At 34.5% G+C, this 19233-nt stretch overlaps 3 protein-coding genes across 7 annotated transcripts; 1 reads left to right on the top strand and 2 right to left on the bottom strand.

Annotated features, from left to right (window-relative positions):
- Window positions 1–906: 906 nt before the first annotated feature.
- On the bottom strand, window positions 907–5019 carry LOC117908583. Of its 3 annotated transcripts, none has more exons than XM_034822231.1 (3): window positions 4965–5019; window positions 3926–4065; window positions 907–1362 (listed from the first exon to the last, which is right to left on the bottom strand). In XM_034822231.1, the coding sequence occupies exons 2-3, from the start codon at window positions 4036–4038 to the stop codon at window positions 1140–1142; spliced, it is 336 nt and encodes a 111-aa protein (XP_034678122.1). In that variant the 5' UTR covers window positions 4039–4065; window positions 4965–5019; the 3' UTR covers window positions 907–1139. The 3 variants fall into 3 exon arrangements, with proteins under 3 accessions (XP_034678122.1, XP_034678123.1, XP_034678121.1); XM_034822232.1 differs by having other exon boundaries at window positions 3926–4068; window positions 4965–4982; XM_034822230.1 differs by lacking the exon at window positions 4965–5019 and adding an exon at window positions 4597–4715 and having other exon boundaries at window positions 3926–4067.
- Window positions 5020–6349: 1330 nt separating this feature from the next.
- LOC117908618 (ATP synthase gamma chain 1, chloroplastic-like) lies at window positions 6350–7914 on the bottom strand. Its single transcript, XM_034822275.1, has one exon. The coding sequence runs from the start codon at window positions 7872–7874 to the stop codon at window positions 6738–6740; it is 1137 nt and encodes a 378-aa protein (XP_034678166.1). The 5' UTR covers window positions 7875–7914; the 3' UTR covers window positions 6350–6737.
- Window positions 7915–10671: 2757 nt separating this feature from the next.
- Window positions 10672–18910, top strand: LOC117908911 (NADH dehydrogenase [ubiquinone] 1 alpha subcomplex assembly factor 2). Of its 3 annotated transcripts, none has more exons than XM_034822744.1 (8): window positions 10678–10948; window positions 14603–14659; window positions 14940–14992; window positions 15705–15756; window positions 16635–16697; window positions 16784–16843; window positions 17621–17663; window positions 18534–18910. In XM_034822744.1, exons 1-8 carry the CDS (start codon window positions 10837–10839, stop codon window positions 18613–18615), a joined length of 522 nt encoding a protein of 173 aa, XP_034678635.1. In that variant the 5' UTR covers window positions 10678–10836; the 3' UTR covers window positions 18616–18910. The 3 variants fall into 3 exon arrangements, with proteins under 3 accessions (XP_034678637.1, XP_034678635.1, XP_034678638.1); XM_034822747.1 differs by having other exon boundaries at window positions 10860–10952; XM_034822746.1 differs by lacking the exon at window positions 14603–14659 and having other exon boundaries at window positions 10672–10948.
- The last annotated feature ends 323 nt before the right edge of the window (window positions 18911–19233 follow it).

Below are 19233 nucleotides of genomic sequence, written 5' to 3'. Positions count from 1 at the left end.
AAACAAACAAAATTATTTTTAATGCCTTTTATTTTATTTGAATGATGACAAAATGAATTATTTATAGTTAGTCACTCAAAAATTATTATACATTATTTTTACTCAGTAGTCGTTCAAATAGAATAAAACGTCGACAATATCCATGCTCTTTCTCCAAGGAAGGGGAATTAGGAAGAAATAACATTTTTATTTTTTTTTTGGAAAAGCATGTTTTCATACATTTATATGAAAAAATAATAATAAAATACAAATTTTAAATTGCTATCTAAAAATAATTAGTATTTGATATTTTTTTTTTGTCAAAGGTATATCTTTGACCATTAAGGTACTATATTAGGAAAAGTGTCATTTTCATATACTCTTATAAAGAAAACCACAAAATAAGAACTCGAATTTATAAAATACAAATTTGATGCGATCATCTAAAAATTATTAGCGTTTCATACACTTTTTTATCAAATGTATTATCATTACCATTAAGGTATTGCTTTTTAATTATATAAGTATTACATTTGATTATCTTAGGTATTATTTTGACTAACGAATGCATGAAACTTCAATTATTTTTAGAGGGTTCTCATAATTATTTTTACACGAAGTAATTATTTTTTAATGATATAAGTACTACATTTGATCATTTTAAGTACTACATTTGTTCCGTGAGTACATAAAACTTGAATTATTTAAAAATAAATAAATAAATATTTTATGATTATTTTTATATGAGTGTATGAAAATACACCTTTTCCCATTCTCTCTTTACAATCAATCAATTTTTTTTTTTTTTTTTAAAAAAAGAAGTAAAGGAAAAAATTGTTCCCTTTACAATGCCACTACTACAATGCATAACAATAATTTGTATCTCAACATCCCCTATCTTCACTCAAGATTTGTTCAAGGGTAAAATTCATCCAATCAAAGTGAATTTCCATTTGATTTTGTGAGAATTTCACTCGGGTAGGGGTTTAAAGAGAATATCACTCACTAAGGTACAAAAATACACCACACAACCATAAAAGCCTTATGGCCTCTGAGCAGTGTTACAATGTTTTTATGGGCTACATGAATACGTCTGAACAAATACATAAAAGCAAGCTACAAGTAGGTTTAGGAGAAGAAACATTTAAGAGAATCAAATCTTATGGTAATTTAGAGCAATTGGAGCAAGAAAAATGACCTCTTCCTTGACAACTGGGGCACGCTGTGGATCTAACCTTTGATTCATCACCCCAAAATGATTGATACAAGTCATCCACAAGGTTGAAACTGAATGGTGCACCTGCTTTCACTGATCCAACCCCTTTACATTTTGAGCATGCTATCATTTTCAGATCACCACATTTCTTGCACATACCGAGAGACCTGCATATCCAAGAATCAAATACAATAGATACAGATGTAAGAATGTATGGTCATTTCTCACCATTTGCATATTCTGATTGGAAATTATAGGCAGATATTACAAGATTTGGCACATGCCTCTTGCGGATGAGATAATTTGAAAATCCAGGAAGCATTTAAGTCGGCCATCATTGTCTGGTTCCGGATTATTGTGATAGCTCAAGCTAGGAAACTGAGACCTACAAACCTAATTTATAGGGAAAGAACAAAACCAGCATAAAGTCACTATGGTTAAACCAGAGGCTGACAGACAGAATGAAAATGGGTTTGTTATTCTCAGTTCCCAAAGAGAATGGTAGCAACATGCAAAATTAATGAATATGGACATGTTTTTGTTTTTCCAACTCAGGAAATGGATTTAGCAGCTGAGAGGGGAACTCTGATGTTTAGCCCCTACTACACTCACAAACTCTGATGTTGGTTCCACATGTCCAACAACTCCGCTAGTCATCACATTGGTTTTGGAAGATATCTTGGAATATCTACTTCCATTTTATTCAATTCTAATATTCACCATTATTCTCTCTAACTCACATCTAAGTATCTAGCAACACAGTGCTCAACTTATCCAAGAGCAGAATGGCAAAACCCAGAAGCCAAAAAACCTATGGGCATGTAGTTTCTCAAACAAGTAAGTTTTATGGTTTGGTTCTAGAAAGCCATCTCTTCATTGAGGTCCCTTAAGACTTCAAATAAAAAGGCCTCTTAGACCCCACCAATTAACTCCCAATGCATGTATGCTCCAACTCCATTTGTCTCTGTAAAACCCAATCCAATGCATATATTCTCCTATGCCGATTATGTTGGCAAAAATAAAACCCAATCCATTTCCCTGAATTTTGTAAAACATGCTTGCGGATCCAATGGGTATATACGTAAGCAGTCCATTTTGTTTTCCATTCATGATGTGATTAAAATAAATAAATAAATCTGTATCTAAAGTGGGCCCATTACAGAAAGTGGAGCCAAAATCAGTAAATATAAAGGAGATTATTTTCCAAGATCCTAAAGTTGCCTGTGACATACATTTATTTAAATTTAAAAACATAGAAAAATAAATCAGATTCATTAAAATATATGCAAAACTAAAGAAAATGAGTGAATTTTAGTGAAATGAGATGATCCCCAAGTACATTTCTTTGAAATACATATATTTGCTTTGCTTGCACTTACAAAAGCTAAGTGCACTGACATATATCAAGCAGGAGAACAAATCCATCAGCATCATTGCTTGTTCAGCAATCAGTCAAGTAGACAAAGCCCATAATGCAACAACATGGAACCAACAGCATAGCGGCAGAAACTAACATTCTTGATAAAGACCCACATGGGTTCTACTTCCCATATGAACATAACCCCAATATGATAAGGATATAACTCATTCCTATCAACTTCATTAGCTAATGAGTTAGCCTTATCTTTTTTGCTAACTTCATAATTTTGCTAACTTCATAATTAAGCATGTGCTATGATAATTACTTCAAAGATCTAACTGCGAACATAAAGTGCCACAACAATATACTCCTGGAATATTGTGGAACAAATCTACTAGATATCTGATGTCAGCTAATTTCTGCCATGAGTTTAGCATGATTGTAAGGAGTATCCCTTTTTTGTCAACATTTAGATTACGTTTTTTGGTGCCTTCGGCTGTGATCATAAATCATGTCCTCAAAACACCAGGAAAACCGTCCAGCTAGGGCAATCATTGTATGTATAATGCAATCATTGTATGCAAGTTAAGGTAGTGCTTAAGAAATGAAAGCCTACAATTAAGGGAGAAACATTTCCCTAAAGTGCTGAACCACAAAAATAGAATTCATTTATCCAATACACCAAGTAGCCAGCATATAAAGCCTGGCTGAGTTGAACCGTGTCCTCATTCTGTTTTCTCATCACGATATTAAGCAAGTATCCCTAAGTTAATATGTTCTAGAGTAGGTATACACCCACTTGAGCAAAGCAAAATCAAATCTCTTTTTTCCAACCAGCTCTCTTTTGAGCCATATACTGTCTAATATAACTGTGACAGTCATTTTATTTCTCAATGCTTCTATCCACATCTTTTTTAACCTACCACTTGTCCTATGAACATGAATCAAATCACTTGGTATCACTGCCCATAATTGAACTGTTATAAAAGACTTCCATTGCCCCTGTCTTCAATTGGTGCCATCTCCACCCTATTGTGAATGCACTCATTTCTTATTATTTTGTATTTCCTTGTATTATCATCCATCTACCTGAACATCTCCACTTTGCTAGAGTCACTTTCAATGTAAACAACTGATTCTAATTATATCTACCTGGGAGCTGATGACCAAACTCACAGAAAAAAGAGTCAATTATGTTTAAATCCCAACTACTAGATGGTCTGTGCTGTTGTTATAAGCATCATAACTAGATCAAATTTTACAGAGTTTAAAAAGAAAAATGAAAACACAAGTTTTGATACAATTAGTATAAATTGGTTAAAAATAGAAAATGAACCCAAATAAGAAACGAGATATGGTGAAGAATCTACCTCCGTTGGGAAGCAGAGATGAAAGAGTCAACTCTTGGGGCAGCAATAGTGGCACACAAGAGCAGTGTTCCCACTCCAAACCCTGCCAGTTCACTTGCTGTGATATTTTCCATCTTCCTCTTTGCTGCTAAGAAGCCTCTCTACTAACAATAACAATCTTATTAGTATTCTAAGTGCCAGAAATAGCCATCATCTGCATCAAATGTTATTATGCATACAGAAGGGTAGAGGAACATCTATACCATTATAGAATGAAGGAAGGATCTTTTTCAGGTCTCGATTTGTTTGTAATTTGATTTTAGGGTCTCTTTTATATGAAACATAATATATTAATGCCATAATTCCCCTTAACTATGAGGTTAAGAATAAAATAGTTAACAAAGTTCAAATCCTAGATAATTTATCTTATCAAAATTCTGGCTTGAGCTGTAGTCCAGAATAAAATCCAAGAATTCAAAATTTTCAACAATACCATAGACAGGTTGAAATCATTCAAAGAGAAACCCTAGCCCTCTATTTGGTTTCCAAGAAAATGAAGCAATAAAACAAAAAAAAAAAAAACCTTATCTCAAATTTTTAATCTGTATCTAAACTAAGACGGTTTTTTTACACAAGAAAACATTCCCGAGTAGAAAAAGACTGTTAATCTAACAAAAATTTGAGCCTGAGCTGCAATCCAAACTGTCTATGGCTGTTCAAAGAGAAACTCTCGAATTGAAAACTTCCAGCAATGGCATATCCAACTTGTAAAGCACTCAGAGTGGAACGCAATCCTCTGTTTGGTTACCAGGAAAATGAAAAAATAAATAAAAGAAAACCACATTTTGATACTATGTTATCTCTCTCACTTTCTTTGCTGGCAGATCAACGAAGCCAAAGAGTCTTATGAGTTTTAGCTAAAGTGCAATGTCCAGAATTCTTAGAACCCTAGATGGTGAAAATTTTCTCATACGAAATTTTCTTTCATTTTCTCGTCATTTGGATTGTATGTAAAGTAGAAGTCGATTGAATGAATTAGGGACAGATAGTGGAAGAGTACCTTAGAACGCAGGCATCGACCAAGAAGCAGCCTCTGGAGAATGGATAATCGATTGTTTTTGTGTACCGAGATCAACCGAAACGCAGCGTTTGGAGATGGGACGATGAGTATGGGCTGTTGGGCCGGCCCAATTTTCGAACTATTGGGCTGGATGGGCCTATTTCCAATTTGTGTCATCCAATGATAGCTAACTCAATTTCCATCCAACTTCGGTTCACTTTTTTACATCTCAGTTTAATCATGTTTAAGGTTTCAAATTTTTGGAAATTAGAAAAATTTAATAGATAATTTAATTTTTAAAATTTATATTAGTCTATATTAATTAATATATTAATTTTTATAATATAAAGAGAAAGATATCATATTTAATTTTATTTGTTTTTTAATGATTTTTAAAAAAAATTCTATATTTTATTTTTGTTTTTAAAAATTGGTAAAAACAACTTTTATTTGCTCTCGAAAAACTGTTCTCTATTTCGCTTTGTTTTCAAAACTATTTAAAAATAATAATAATCAAACAATCATAGAAATTTTTAAAAACTGAAAACCGTTTTTAAATTACATGATCAAACAAGCTCTTAATTTTTGTGCTTTAACTTAAATACAATTTTTAGAAACAAGTTTTTTAAAACATGGTCAAACAAACCCTAAATTTCAACTAGCCATTTTTTATTCTTATTAATTAACTACAATTTTTTCAAAAAATATTTGTTAACCTACATATTGCTTAGTTAACAATTCCAAATTTATGAAACTTTCTACACCTAGTATTTTCAGATCTTATTTACTCCTCCAACTTTTGTCTCTCAGTGTCAATATCGACCCAACAAAATGCTTACAACCGAGTTAACACTCTTCAAAAGCATGTCAAAGACTTTCATTTTTTAAGTTTGATCAAATTGTTTTCAAAACGATATATCATAATAGACTTTCATTTGTCTATCATTATAGACAATACCAATCATATTCTCTATGAAAGCTAAACCAAGACAATAAGAAGGAATTTGATAAATCATTGTAGGTTGTTGTTTCACCCATCCACTATACATGTATAGTGAAATTCTCTTAATCATGTTAGTGTGTTTTAAAGGTCTGAAAGCCACGACAACTAAAATGGACAATATCAGGAATTGATCGTTATAAATGGTATCAAAATTGATTCACTACCTTGGTGTTGGACTTTGTATGCTCGCCACGGGGTGTTTGTTTATAGAGTCCAATACTACAAGAATGTTTGTTTGTCTCGTTGGTCTAATGATTTCTTTATCGATTATGCCTAATCCGGACAATATCTACAGGGTAGGGAAATTGATCCTACCCGAGATGGAAACCTTCTTTCCCAATATCATTTCAAGTCTCTAGCTGATATTCTTATCCAGTCTAGCTTCCAAGAATATAGAGCAACTCTATTATAGCAACCAAAAATCACCTGAAACAAAACTTCCAACTGATAAACCCCAATCTCATTTTCTTGGGGCTATGCATAATGAACTGGTTTTTGACCAATTAGCATAGTACAACCCGCATAATCATCTATGGAGTACAAAATTCACTCTCTGGTAAAGCAATGGAGTGAACATAGAGCCAAAACCTACCATAACAATAGAGACCAGGAAGCCAGAGGGCAATATAACAGCCATATCACAGGGAAACGGTGTATGATCCCATTGTTCTGTAGCATAGTCCAAAGACTACAACTATGAAAAAAATGGTGTATGATCTGTTTGATCCTAGTCTCTTTCTACTTCTCATCTAAGAAGCCCAAGCTCCAAATTATGGCTGTTCAGAAAGAGCATCAGCTCCAGCAACAATCTCCAATATTTCACCTGTGATTTTGGCCTGCCTCTTCCGATTATAGGCAAGGGAGAGAGTCTTCGTCAGCTCCACCGCGTTATCTGTTGCATTACTCATGGCACACATCCTTGCAGCGAGCTCACTCGCCAGTGACTCCTGCAATGCCCTCAGAATCTGGCTGTTCAAATACAGAGGCATCAAGGCATCGAGAATCTGAGCTGGGTCTTGTTCAAATTCCAAAAATGGGGAAAATTCAACCTTCTCCGGCTGGACCTTATCCCTCTCCACGCTCAGTTTCCCTTCCTTTGTGGTCAACCTAAACAACTCATCTTCCATTGCATCAACACAGTTGCCGTTCTGATCAAAGACCTCTCCCTTCATCGATAATGGCAGCAGAGTTTGAATCACCGTCTGGGACTCCACAAACGACACGAATTTCGTATACAAAAGCTCCACTTTATCGACCTCTTCACTCACAAACAGCGAGAAAACGTCATCCGCAATGACCTGAGCCTCTTTTGCGGTCGGAAACCGACCTCCTCCTTCAACAAAACGATCCACCGAAACCACCGGAGCACGACTCCGGCGACGAAAATACGAATTACCCTTTCGTCCGACGCTGATCACAGTGCAGTCCAATCCAAGATCTGTCAATTCTGCGATACGGGTCTCAGCCATTTTGAGGATTCCGTTGTTAAAAGAGCCACAGAGGCCGCGATCACCGGTGATCACCAGGAGGGCAACCCTCTTCACAGCCCTGACCTCTGTTAAGGGGACTGAAACGCCGTCGTCTTGGAGCTGTTCGTTGATGTAGTGGAGGACTTCCACTAGGGTATTGGAGAAAGGTCTGCCGTTAATGACGGCTTCTTGGGCTCGCCGGACCTTGGCGGCGGCGATTAGCTTCATGGCTTCAGTGATTTTTTGGGTGTTCTTTATGGAATCGATTCGTTGGCGGAGCTCTCGGAGTTTGCAGCGAACGAATAGAGAGGACTGGAAGGGGCCATTTGGGGGCGAAATACAGGGGAGCAAACGAAATGGGTTTTGAAATGAGAACAAAAATCTCTGCGGATTTGAGGGTTTTGAGGAGAGCCACTGTGGAAGAGTGGAGCAGGACATGTCCTAGACTAGACAACGAAAAACAGAAGAAAGGGTTTGTTGTTGTAGGCCTTCGCAATCTTAGGGAAATTGACAACAATCTTTGGGACCCATCAAATACGAATTGACCTTGTTCATCATTACTAAAACACCGTGCCCTCTCGTGTTACTCACGTGCGTACCCTTGAGACAATACTGATGAATTGAGTAATAAAATGGTCAAACTTAATAGATCAAGTGTAGGTTGTGTAACAAACATTTCTTAGTGATAACATTATAGATCCAATGATGTACAAAGTGGATGAAGATAAGATTGTTATCCAAGAGCCTGTGAAAAAAATTAGAGCAGTCCATCGATACGTAAGTGAATTTGCATGTTCTTTATTTGTTAGTACTTTGATTAAAATCATGGTTGACTTGATTGTCGATTAAGTATATTCTAATTTTGTGCTTGCATAAATGAATATGATCGATTAATGACAACTTCAAACCATTAAAGGACAAAGTATTTTGGCATCATATGTGAGAACAAAAGAAAAGATCCTTTTATTGCTCATGGTGCTGTTAATCATCGAGAATCCAAAAGCACGTATAATCTAAGTTTCTGCTCACATAAATGAATAAGATCAATTAATGACGACTTTGAGCCATTAAAGGATAAAACATTTTGGCATCATATTTAAGAACAAAAGAAAAGGCCATTTAGTGCCATAGTGCTATTAGTCATTAAGAATCTAAAATCACGTAATAAAAAGACAACTCCAATGAAAATGAGAGAGTGAGAAAAAAAGAAAGAGAGAGGGGAGAGAGGAAGGGCAATATGTTTAGACGAATAAAAGAGTTGAACAAAATGAACGAGACTCTTAGCTAAGAAAACACAAAACTAATAGAATAATTAAATGAAGTCACTTGATGCTCCAATTCACACAACCTAAATTTTTCACAATAAAGTAGAGTACAAAGAAATGAGCAACAAGAAAATGAAATTCTATCAACTCTAAGTAGAAAAGACAGTCACACACCACCACATAACAACATAGTCACATAGCCACAAATCAATCTACTATTCAAAATTACTTATATCATGAATTTTTTACACTGATCAGTACTTATATTATTCATTCACATCCTGTAGACAACACCCCATCCTCCTTAGTGACACCTTAACCTCATCTTAAGGTTACTGAATTAATACGTCTTATATTTTATTGAAAAAAAAAATCAGGATATTCTTAAAAGGTCTAACAAGAATGCAAGGGAAAAGAGATGATTATTGAATTCACATGTTTTTTTTTTAGAAATTTAGATTTCTACATCAAAACCCTGCATGTATATTTAGAGTAGGTTTTCTAAAATTAAAATTACTAAAACATCTAATAATAGTAAAGAATCGAGTTTGAAAAGCCATAGGCAAATAACAATTTTTAAACATTTGAAGAGTCGAATCTTGCGACAAATGATAAATAGTATTGGTTTGAGTGTAAGTCCGAAGAAACACAACTTGCATTTTGAAGATCCAAGACTAGGTGGTGTTTGTTTTTTTGGCTTTTTACTGAAAACCATTTAGTTTTAGAATTTAGGTTGTTTGTCTTTTTACTTTTTCATGACTTATTATAAACTTTTTACTAAATAAAAAAAGTCAAAATATGTGGCTTTTTCTAAATAGAAAAAATAACACAATGGTTTTTTTTTTTTACTTTTTAATACTTAATAGAAATAAAATACTACAAAAACAAACAACCTAATATTTAATACTATTAAGTATTAAGGTTCTATTTAGAATTAAGTAAAAAAACAAACACCACCTTAGAAAAAACATATTATCTTTATTTTAACTTAAATAATTTTAAGCAAATATGCAACCAAAATAAAAGTTACATATTTCTTTCACCTTTTAAAACAAGGGAACATAAAAGAGAAAAAAATCAAAAATAAATTATTGAATTAAAATTTATTTACTTTTCACTTTTTTTTTCTACTCTTTTAACTAAAGCTTACGAAGGAACAAAAACTTTGTACTTATTTCAATGAGAAAATATATTTTTATATTAAATTAAAATCATGATCCATACAAATGATTTTTTTTTTTAGTAACTTTTTCCATACACATATTTGATAAAGACTTTGGAGCTTATATGAATATGTACTTCTAAATCACTAATTATACTTTTAAGTTTAAAAGCATAGTCAAATTTGGGCGTGTTTACTCTCCTTTTCAGCACAAAAAGTTTGGTTTTGAATTTAAGCTTAAAATTGTAATTAATAACTATAATTTTGTAAAAAATAAAAATAAAAATTCTCTAATCATGTGATTAAAAACCATTATGGGAAAAGTATGTTTCTATACACTCATATGTAAAAAATTATAAAATAATATAAAAAATTTATAAAATGCAAATTTTAAGCTATTATTTTCAAATAATTAGAATTTTATGTATTTTTTTGATAAAAAATATTACATTTGAGTGTTCAATTACTACCTTAAACCATCTAAGGTATTATTTTAAGTGATGAGTACATAAAATTTGAATTATTTTAATTGGATTTTTATTTTGCAATTATTTTTATATAAGTACGTGAAAACACATTATTTTTCCCCACATTGTTATGATATTTATTTTTGGTTGGAATTTTATTTTTAATTTTTTTTTTATATAAAATCATTGTTTTGATGCAAAACTATTTGATAAATCTAATAACTTTTTGTGCAGAAAACGAGAGTAAACACGCCCAAATTTGAGGGCATTTCATGGGGAAGAATGAAAAATCCCCATATTTGCAATAAACTTGACCCGGGCCGAAACCTTGACCCGGAACCCCAAAAACCCCTTTCCGAACGACAAAACCCACAAACCCAAACGACGAAACTGCGATTCAAGAAATGCAAATGCTACAACGTCGAACTAGGTGGAGAAAAACGAGACCCTTTTGATTGGTTTTGCGAGTGTGAAAATGGGTTCAATCTGAAATTCTCGCGTCCGAGATGTCGAAGCTGCTGTCGAGAATTGCTGGGTTCTTCAGCAGCCGGACAATGGTGGGTGCAGACAAAGTTGGGAATCGGTATTTCATCAGAAAAGAAGAGGTCGATGGTATCAGTAAGTGGGTTCCTCAATCGTTTCTTTTGGTTGCTGAGAAAACTGAGCAAAATTTAAAATTTGGAGTGTTATGTTCTATGTGTGCTGATTTGATTTGTGGAAAATGAAAAATTTATCCATGCTAAGGGGAATAGTTGCATGACCCCATTTGAGTGCAGGTTGTTGGTTTGTAGAAAATATCTATCATTCAGAGTTTAGATTTTTTTTTTTTCCTAAATTTTCCCAGCAACCATATGGATGATACTGAAAATCCTAAAATACTGAAAATTACTTCAAGGTCATACTGTTTAAGGATGCCATCTTTGGGCTAAAAATTAATTTGGATAAGAGCGTCCTGTTGGGGAGGTAGCTAATGTGGAGGAACTAGCCTCGGTGTTGGGATGTAGAATAGAGAAGCTACCCACTTCCTATTGGGAGGCCCTTCTAAATCTTCCAGGTTATGGGATGCAGTGGAAGAGAGATTTAGAAAAAGATTAGTGGTGTGGAAAAGACAATACCTTTCTAAGGGTAGGAGACTTACTTTGATCAAAATCACGTTATGAAGTCTTCTGATTTATTTCATATTTTTATTTGCCATCCCTAGAAAGGTCAGTTCAAGACTTGAAAAGATTCAAAGAGATTTTTTATGGGAAGGAGGTGCACTTGAGAAAAGATCTCATTTGGTGAATTGGAATCTAGTTTGATTAGAGAAGAAGGCATTTTGGAATTTGTAACATTTTGTCCTAAACAAGGCTTTGCTTGAGAAGTGGTGTTGGAGATTTGCTACAGAAAGGGAGTACCTGTGGAAGCAAATCATTAAGGAAGTTCGGAGAGAAGGAAGGGGAGAGATGGGTTTGGAGTGCAAGTGTGGAAAGCCATAAAAAATGAATGAGAGGGTTTAAGTATATCTCGCTTTTTAGTGGGGAAGGGGAGAAGGGTTAAATTCTAGAAAGACTTGTGGTGTAAAGATTAAACTTTGGAAGAAGCCTTCCCAAACTTATTCTCTCTTGTGGCCAACAAAGATTGATGGGTGGTAGAGGGTTTGGAGGAGGTTAGGGAAGGGTGTAGTTGGGCCCTTCATTTTTCTAGACATATTATGATTGGGAGTTGGTTGAAGTGAAGACTTGGTTTTAGAAAGTACATTCTTTGGTAGTTAAAAGGGAAGTGAAGGACAAACTAAACTGGAATGAAAACAAGAGCAGCAAGTTTTCAGTTAGATCTCTTTATGGTCCTTCTCTAGGGGACCTAGAGAGCCTTTTCCGACTAGTATAGTGTGGAGGACTTAGGCTCTAGTGAAGGTTAGCTTTTTTGCTTGGAAAGCGTCATAGGGCAGAATTCTAACTATTGACCAGCTCAAAAGGAGGGTTTGGAACCTCCTAAAAAGGCGTTACTTGTGTAAAAGAGAGGATGAAATGATAGATCACTTGCTTTTGTTTTGTCCCAAGCAAGAATATTGTGGAACTTTATCTGCTCTCTCTTTGGAGTGGAGTGGGTTTTGCATTACTCGGTTAGAAGTAATTTGCTTAGTTGACATGGCTCTTTCATGGGTAAAAAACGAAAGAAAGTGTGGAGAGCTGCTCCCTTGCGCTGGTTGTGGGCTATTTGAAGGGAAATGAACAAAATGGCTTTTAATGGAGTTGAGTAGTTCAACAAAGCTATTAAATCTTTTTTATGTATACTTTTATAAAATGGGTTAGGGTGTATATAGAGGACCATATGTTGACTATATTAGATTTTGTAGACTGGTTGATCTCTAAGTAAGGAGAAGGTTTTGTTGCTCCTTACTTTTTTGCCTATATTGGGCTTTGGTTGTCTACTTTGTGTGTACTTGCTATGCCTCCTTTTAGATGCTTTTTATATACATGACCTCTTTTTGCCTATAAAAAAAAATCATAATTAAAAATAAAAGTTACCTTGGTCCATAATGCTGATAAGGGACACAAATCAACTATTTCAATCACTACTCTCACTATCCTTGATAGAAGACTAGTGTGGTGTAGGTTTTTTTGTTTTGGTAGGAGACTATAAAAGATGATCCACAATAATCTTTATATCTATTAGCATCTCTAAGGAAATTTCACCTCCAAGTCATATGCTCGAAATTGCAAATACCTTTCTTTGTTAAACACTCTATTGTTCTATTTGGTTCCCTATTAACATGTTTGACATTTGTAAATATTTAACTCTTGAGATAACTTCCAAATATCCTCCATTAATAACATAATAGAATTAGCAATGTTATCCTTTTTATTAAAGCACTCTATCACTATTTTTGAGTCACCCTCAATCTCTATTTCTGAAATCCATTGTTCTTAGTGGTTAGCATGTCATCTCTTAAAGTCATATGTTTTTGCAATAATTATTGATGCATTACCTAGATGCCTACTTGCAACAATTTTTATTGTTCCATTAAAGTCATTGAACACGCATGCTGAAGCACTTTTATTCCTTATATTTGATACATTAAAATTTAGTTTAAATTGTCATTGATTGAGGGAATCCATTAAATCCACTTTTCCACCACTTAAGTGACACTGTGCACTTTCTTTTGAATAAAAGAATCAATCAAATGTTCTTGAAGATTTTGGAAGTTAAGGGTATCTTTCTCAATAACGAGAAAGGGGTTGGGATTGTTCTTCATAAACACTACCTGATTTTTATGAATCTAGAAGCTCTACATGATAATGACAATCTTTTCCATAGGTTGGTTTAAAATTTGCAATTGATTTTGTAATTTTTGTCCACCATTTCAAGCCAAGATAAAACTCTCCTTCATATGATATAAGGGTAGGACCATTGAAATTCATGCAATCCCAAATTACTCATAAAGGGCATTTTCTAAAAATATGGTTAATATTTTCACTACTTTCATTGCATAGATAACACACGTTTATAATCTCAATTCTCTTAGGTTTTAGATACTTACATATAGGGAGGGCTTCTCTAATGACTAATCATAAGAAAATTTTTATTTTTGGCATAAGATTTAATTTCCAAATCCAATACAAGAATTTGGTTTTAGGGTGCACAAAAGGCTTTCACTTATTTCCAAACATTGCCCATTTAATGTGGTGTAGGTTTTCACAAAAGTTTAGCAACCAAAAGTTAAAGTATAATTTGGGACCTTAATTTTATATAAACATGAACTAACCTTTTTATCTTCCCATTAATGACCATTAAACATGTAAGCTATGCTCTTTCTTTTTAATTTCCACATCATATACAATTATGGCATAATTTCCATTAATCATTATAATGGAATAGTAAATCCCCATTTATAAATTGAGGGTGGAATAAAAAATTGTAACTCTTTATATTCATAAAAGGTGTAACAGTCTTCTAATTTACACTAAGGTATTGACTCTTCATGAATCATAATAACAGTGATTGGTGGTATGAAACGGGATTTTTGGAATTTGAATTGGAGGTCCCAGTTCCAAATTCACATTTCACTTGATTTACATACCCATGGATTTGGAATTAAATTTGAGTTCAGCCAACCCAAAATCTAGAAAAACGAATTCCATGGTAAAAGAAAGATTTTGGATCCTCAACAAAACACACCTTGACAATTTTCAGCCATAGTTAGTAATTTGTTTGCATATATTATTATGGAGTTAAATCCTCTGCAAAATTTTATCTTAATTCTTCACTGTTTATTTGCTTAATGTACAGTGAAAGAGAAAAGATGGGTTGTGTTCAAAGGGGAAAAGGATCCTACCTCCATTCCAGGTAGGTTTTTGTGGCATAATTCCTTTGGTGCCAACTTCTTAGGAGAAGTTTCTGGATATGATGTAATGGAATGGACTATATTTTATGCACTCCTTACACTTTTTTCTCTTGGAGTTCTGTGGTGGTCTGTTGAACTAAATCATAATTACTTAAGAAGTACACTTGAGTAGATGAGATATGTTAAGTAGACCATGCTAAGAAAATGCTTGTCTTGCATCATTTTGTTTATTCTACTTGATTTTTCTCCCATTATTTATTTATTTATCTATTTTTGTTGTAGTTGAATGGATATGCTGGCTGAACGGGCAGCGGAAGGTAGCTCCCACGCCAGAGGTATAATATAGATGTTTTTCTACAAGGTTTCCATGTCAAAAGAAATCATTTTGATGTAGTTATTCAGTTCTGTTACTATTTTATGGGGTGTGCTAGCGCTAGACACGACATAGAAAGGATAACTTAGTCTGGTCTCTTTTGGCCTGCTCCTTTGCTCAAATGTTCTATGATTGTGAAAAAGAAGTGCTAGGATACTATTTCAACTTGTGTCTGTGAAAGCCAACCAGTCTACTTAAAGTTCTAACTGCTGCCTCCAACTTTGTCTCTCCCGCTAGTTACTTCTATTTATAAAATTTCTGGTTTTTCAGATGGTGCCTTTTGTGGTCTAAAAATGGAAATATTATTAAAAGTGAATGCATCATCTTGTCATTTGAGAGAATGCTATTCGGAAAACCTCAAAGAAGAATACGATAAGTTCTTAAAGTCACACTTTCCTCAACAAGGTTAAATTCATTCACCCCAGTGTCTTGGCTGTTGGGGTGTCAAAGCTTCAGTTTTATGGTACCATGATGGTATCATTAGGTTAAAAAAGTCCTGATTCACTATGTTTTGTTTGACTCAATTATTCCACAGTCGTCTTTTAATTAAAACCTGCACTGTTGAGTAATTTTTTACTCATGCTATGTCTGATACTTGTTTTCTCAAAAGCTAACTCTTTTAGACATAATTTGCTAACTAATACTTGACATTGTTGTTGATTTTCCTTCTACAGGAAATGATTGAGCTGGAAGCTAGGCGTGAACGTGTTAGATTGAATGTTGCTCGTATGTGTGATTAAATTTTTAATTTATATCTTTTTATATTTGTTTCTGCTACTTGATTTGTTGCTTCAGCTACTGCGATGATGATATTGCCCCTCTTGATTTTTTTGCAAACTCATAGTTGATTGTTAACTAGTTAGTAGTAGAGATTTCTCAATTTTTCTGAACCATGGACCATTGTTTGTGCCACAGTTTTCATATAAATATCTATCAGAGTTAGGAAGAAGTAAATGATAGTGAGAGTTATTTGCAAAATGGGCAATAGTTTCCTAATTGGAAAAACATATTGTATCTCAATATTATTCACATATATTGTAAAACATCCTCTTCCTGCAATACCATGATTTCACTTCTAACCATTGGATCTCTTATCATTTGCATATTTTGTAAAATTTACCCATTTATCGGCTGTGATGTTGCTAAATACCCTTCCAAAGTGAATTTTGAGTTTTTGGAAAGGTAACCCTTTTCCTTGTGCATGGTATCAAACTTGGCACTCCCCATCCTCAACCAACCTTTTGCCAACTGTGCCTGTCCTACGAGGCACCGATGTATAGTTTGTTGACCAACAAATGGGGCCTTGTGAAAGACCTTTAGCAACATACAGTTCCCTCTCCCTTATGATGGTAACTTCCCCAAGCTGCTAAACATACAGATTTAAAAACCAGGCACGAACCTCAAATTGATTTACTCCTCCAAGTTGTTATCAGAGAATGGTTTTGGTGCTTTGTAGACTTCCTGTATTCTCTATGTTTACTCATTATAATCTTTTAGGTTTTTCATGTGAAAAAGTTGTTATTGGCTTTTAAGTTTGGATGCTTAATCATTATTTTTCAGCTCTGTTCAAAGACCTTAATCAATGTTATTTTTATTTAATGAAGTTCTGAAGGAGGAAGAGGAGAGAAAGGCCAAAGAAGGCAGTACTCGCAAGGTGGTGAAGACTGGTGAGTCCTTAATAAAAATGTCTTGGTGATTGCCCTGTTATACTTATGACACCAATGGTTACGCCACTCTGTTTATATATGATTAGGTAAAGTTGGAGGTCCAGATTTGAAAAGTTTCATTCGGCAATTCCCAGCTACTTCGGAAGGTACCCTATTCTATAATCGAAGTACTCCTTATTTTGAAGATTTTCTGTCAAGCCTATTAAATAATTAGCTTCAATACCATGTTGAGTTACCGGTTTTTACTCCTTGCAGTTCAATCAATATCTCCTTTTTTCATATGTAGCTGTAATATATTTTTAGATCCGCTCCTCAATGCAAATGAATATGCATATGTGGTGTTCATGAAAACACATGTAGCATACTTATGGGAATAATTCATATATATTCCTATTTCCTCACATATCTTATATCGGATTCAGTATAATGGTAAATTCATATACCTATAAAAAAAAATGTTAAATTCATATATCAGTTAAAAAATTGACACAACAGATTGAAGCTATAATTCCATGCCGACAACCCAACAGATTGAAGCATGAACCTGATACAAAAATCTGAGAAATTCTGTGGAAATAGGCCTTGGTGATTATGAGTTGCCTCATCCTAGGTTTTTTTTCTCTTAATTTATTTATTTATGTTTTATGACTGGAAAGCTATTAACTATCACTGGGATGCAAGTTTGGATTTATATCAAAGCTGAGGCTCTTATTTCATGGTTGCTCCTCTTTCTGTAGAGCATGGAAAACTGTCAAGTGTTCTTAAATATAATTGGTTCTGGAGCATAATATATTGAAGCCAACATTGCAGTCATACCATTTTCTCCCCCTAATTGATGGTTCTTTTTCCCTTGGAATATTTGAAGAATTTTTTATCTTGTCACTAGGTGCTGACAATGTTTTATTATGTGTTTGGTTTGAAAGGTGACAAAATGGAAGAAGCATCTGATGCCGTGGATGACATGAGGTAACCTAATTAATTATAAGTTCCAGTTTTATTAATGAATCAATATCAGTCAACTTTTTCTTCCATCCATTTTTCAGTCTGCTGATATTGTTGAAATTCAGTGTGAGGTCTGTAGTTGCTAACAGATATAGGCTTTAACATACTGCAGGGTGTTGATCATGTACAAGATTGGTTTATGTTTATAGAAAATCATGTATTTCATTTATGTTAATTAGGTCTCGTCCTAGGCCTAAAATCCTAGTCTAAACTTCTTCTACAGCCTATATGTAGGTGCTGCATCCAAAATCCAACCCAAGGCATTCTTTATCATTCCCTCCATTGTATCTTTCTTCTATGTGGGCAAAACTCAACTTTTTAAGTCTGCTTGTTGCATTTGCTATAAAGCTTTCTTGGTTACTGTTTGTAAATTGTTCACATTGCTTGTTATGATCTTCCACTGATTGGTGAAACCGGTGTTAGTACATTTCCCTCTTTCCTCCTTTTGTTGGGTGATAATTGAAGTTGTGAGCTCATCATGGGGAATCCCACTCTGCTTTCTGCTCTTGATGTTTAAAAATCCAGTGTAGAATTCTGGTGATTGGGTCTCTCCTTTTCCTCCTCATTGCAGTTCCCTTTTGGATTTCCATGTTCCAAGCATGTATTGGAAGAATTTGCCTAATTTGTTGGTTTATACTGTCATTGGTATGAAAGGCAAAAGCCCAATCTAGATCCTGGTTGCAGGCTGCAGTCTTAATCTCAAAACGTAAACTCTAAGTCTTCTGCTTGTTGTGTGATCCAGTCTAACCAGTATTTTCGTGTGAGACTTGTTATTAATATATACAGAGATTGAAACCCATTGAACAGGGGGCTGATGGCATATTGTATTTGCAGGAACCCCAAAGAAACCGACACAGCAGAGCCCACAGGAACTGGGGCATCCTTCAAGCCCGGAACATGGCAGCCTCCAACATGAGGACGATACCAAGTTACATGGGCTTCATCAACGCTAATCCCTTTGGGCATCACTGTTATTGTTCTAGTTTTCCACCCTTAGCCTACTGCATCATTGAAAATCACATCAGTGGAGTAAGCTATTGTTGTGGAGCCACAGCACAATCACATTCTTTATTACGTCTCTCTCGTCTGAAACAGCTTCCTCAGGGGCTCTTATTCAATGCCCATGTAAACTTCTACAGAATGTTTTGTTTCCTCACTTGACCATCATCATCAAAATAAAATAATATACTCTTGAAGAAATGATTCTTAAAGGAGAACAAAGTGCTACAAAATTCTTGGAGAGAATGAAAAGCCGAGTCAACCCACTTGCCCATACCCAAATATTAATGCAACGGCTTGTGGTAGGCTACTTGCTATTCCATGTTTCTATCGGAACATTATTTAACTCCCATTTTGGGACACTTGTTAGGCTCAAACCTCAGCGCGTGCTAGCCACACTGAGGGTTGCACGTGTCAACTAGGAGGCCCTCCAGAAATTGGAAGAGAGAGGGTTCCACTTGGCAACTTCAAGGTACAACACAGAGTTGAATATTATATGGGACAGCACACCATCTCCACGTGGGAGGACTTTGCC

This window comes from Vitis riparia, chromosome 19, assembly GCF_004353265.1.
Source record: "Vitis riparia cultivar Riparia Gloire de Montpellier isolate 1030 chromosome 19, EGFV_Vit.rip_1.0, whole genome shotgun sequence".
Taxonomy (NCBI): Eukaryota; Viridiplantae; Streptophyta; class Magnoliopsida; order Vitales; family Vitaceae; genus Vitis; species Vitis riparia.
The sequence above is the reverse complement of the archived record's forward strand: the minus strand, read 5'-3'. Positions and strand labels throughout refer to the sequence as shown.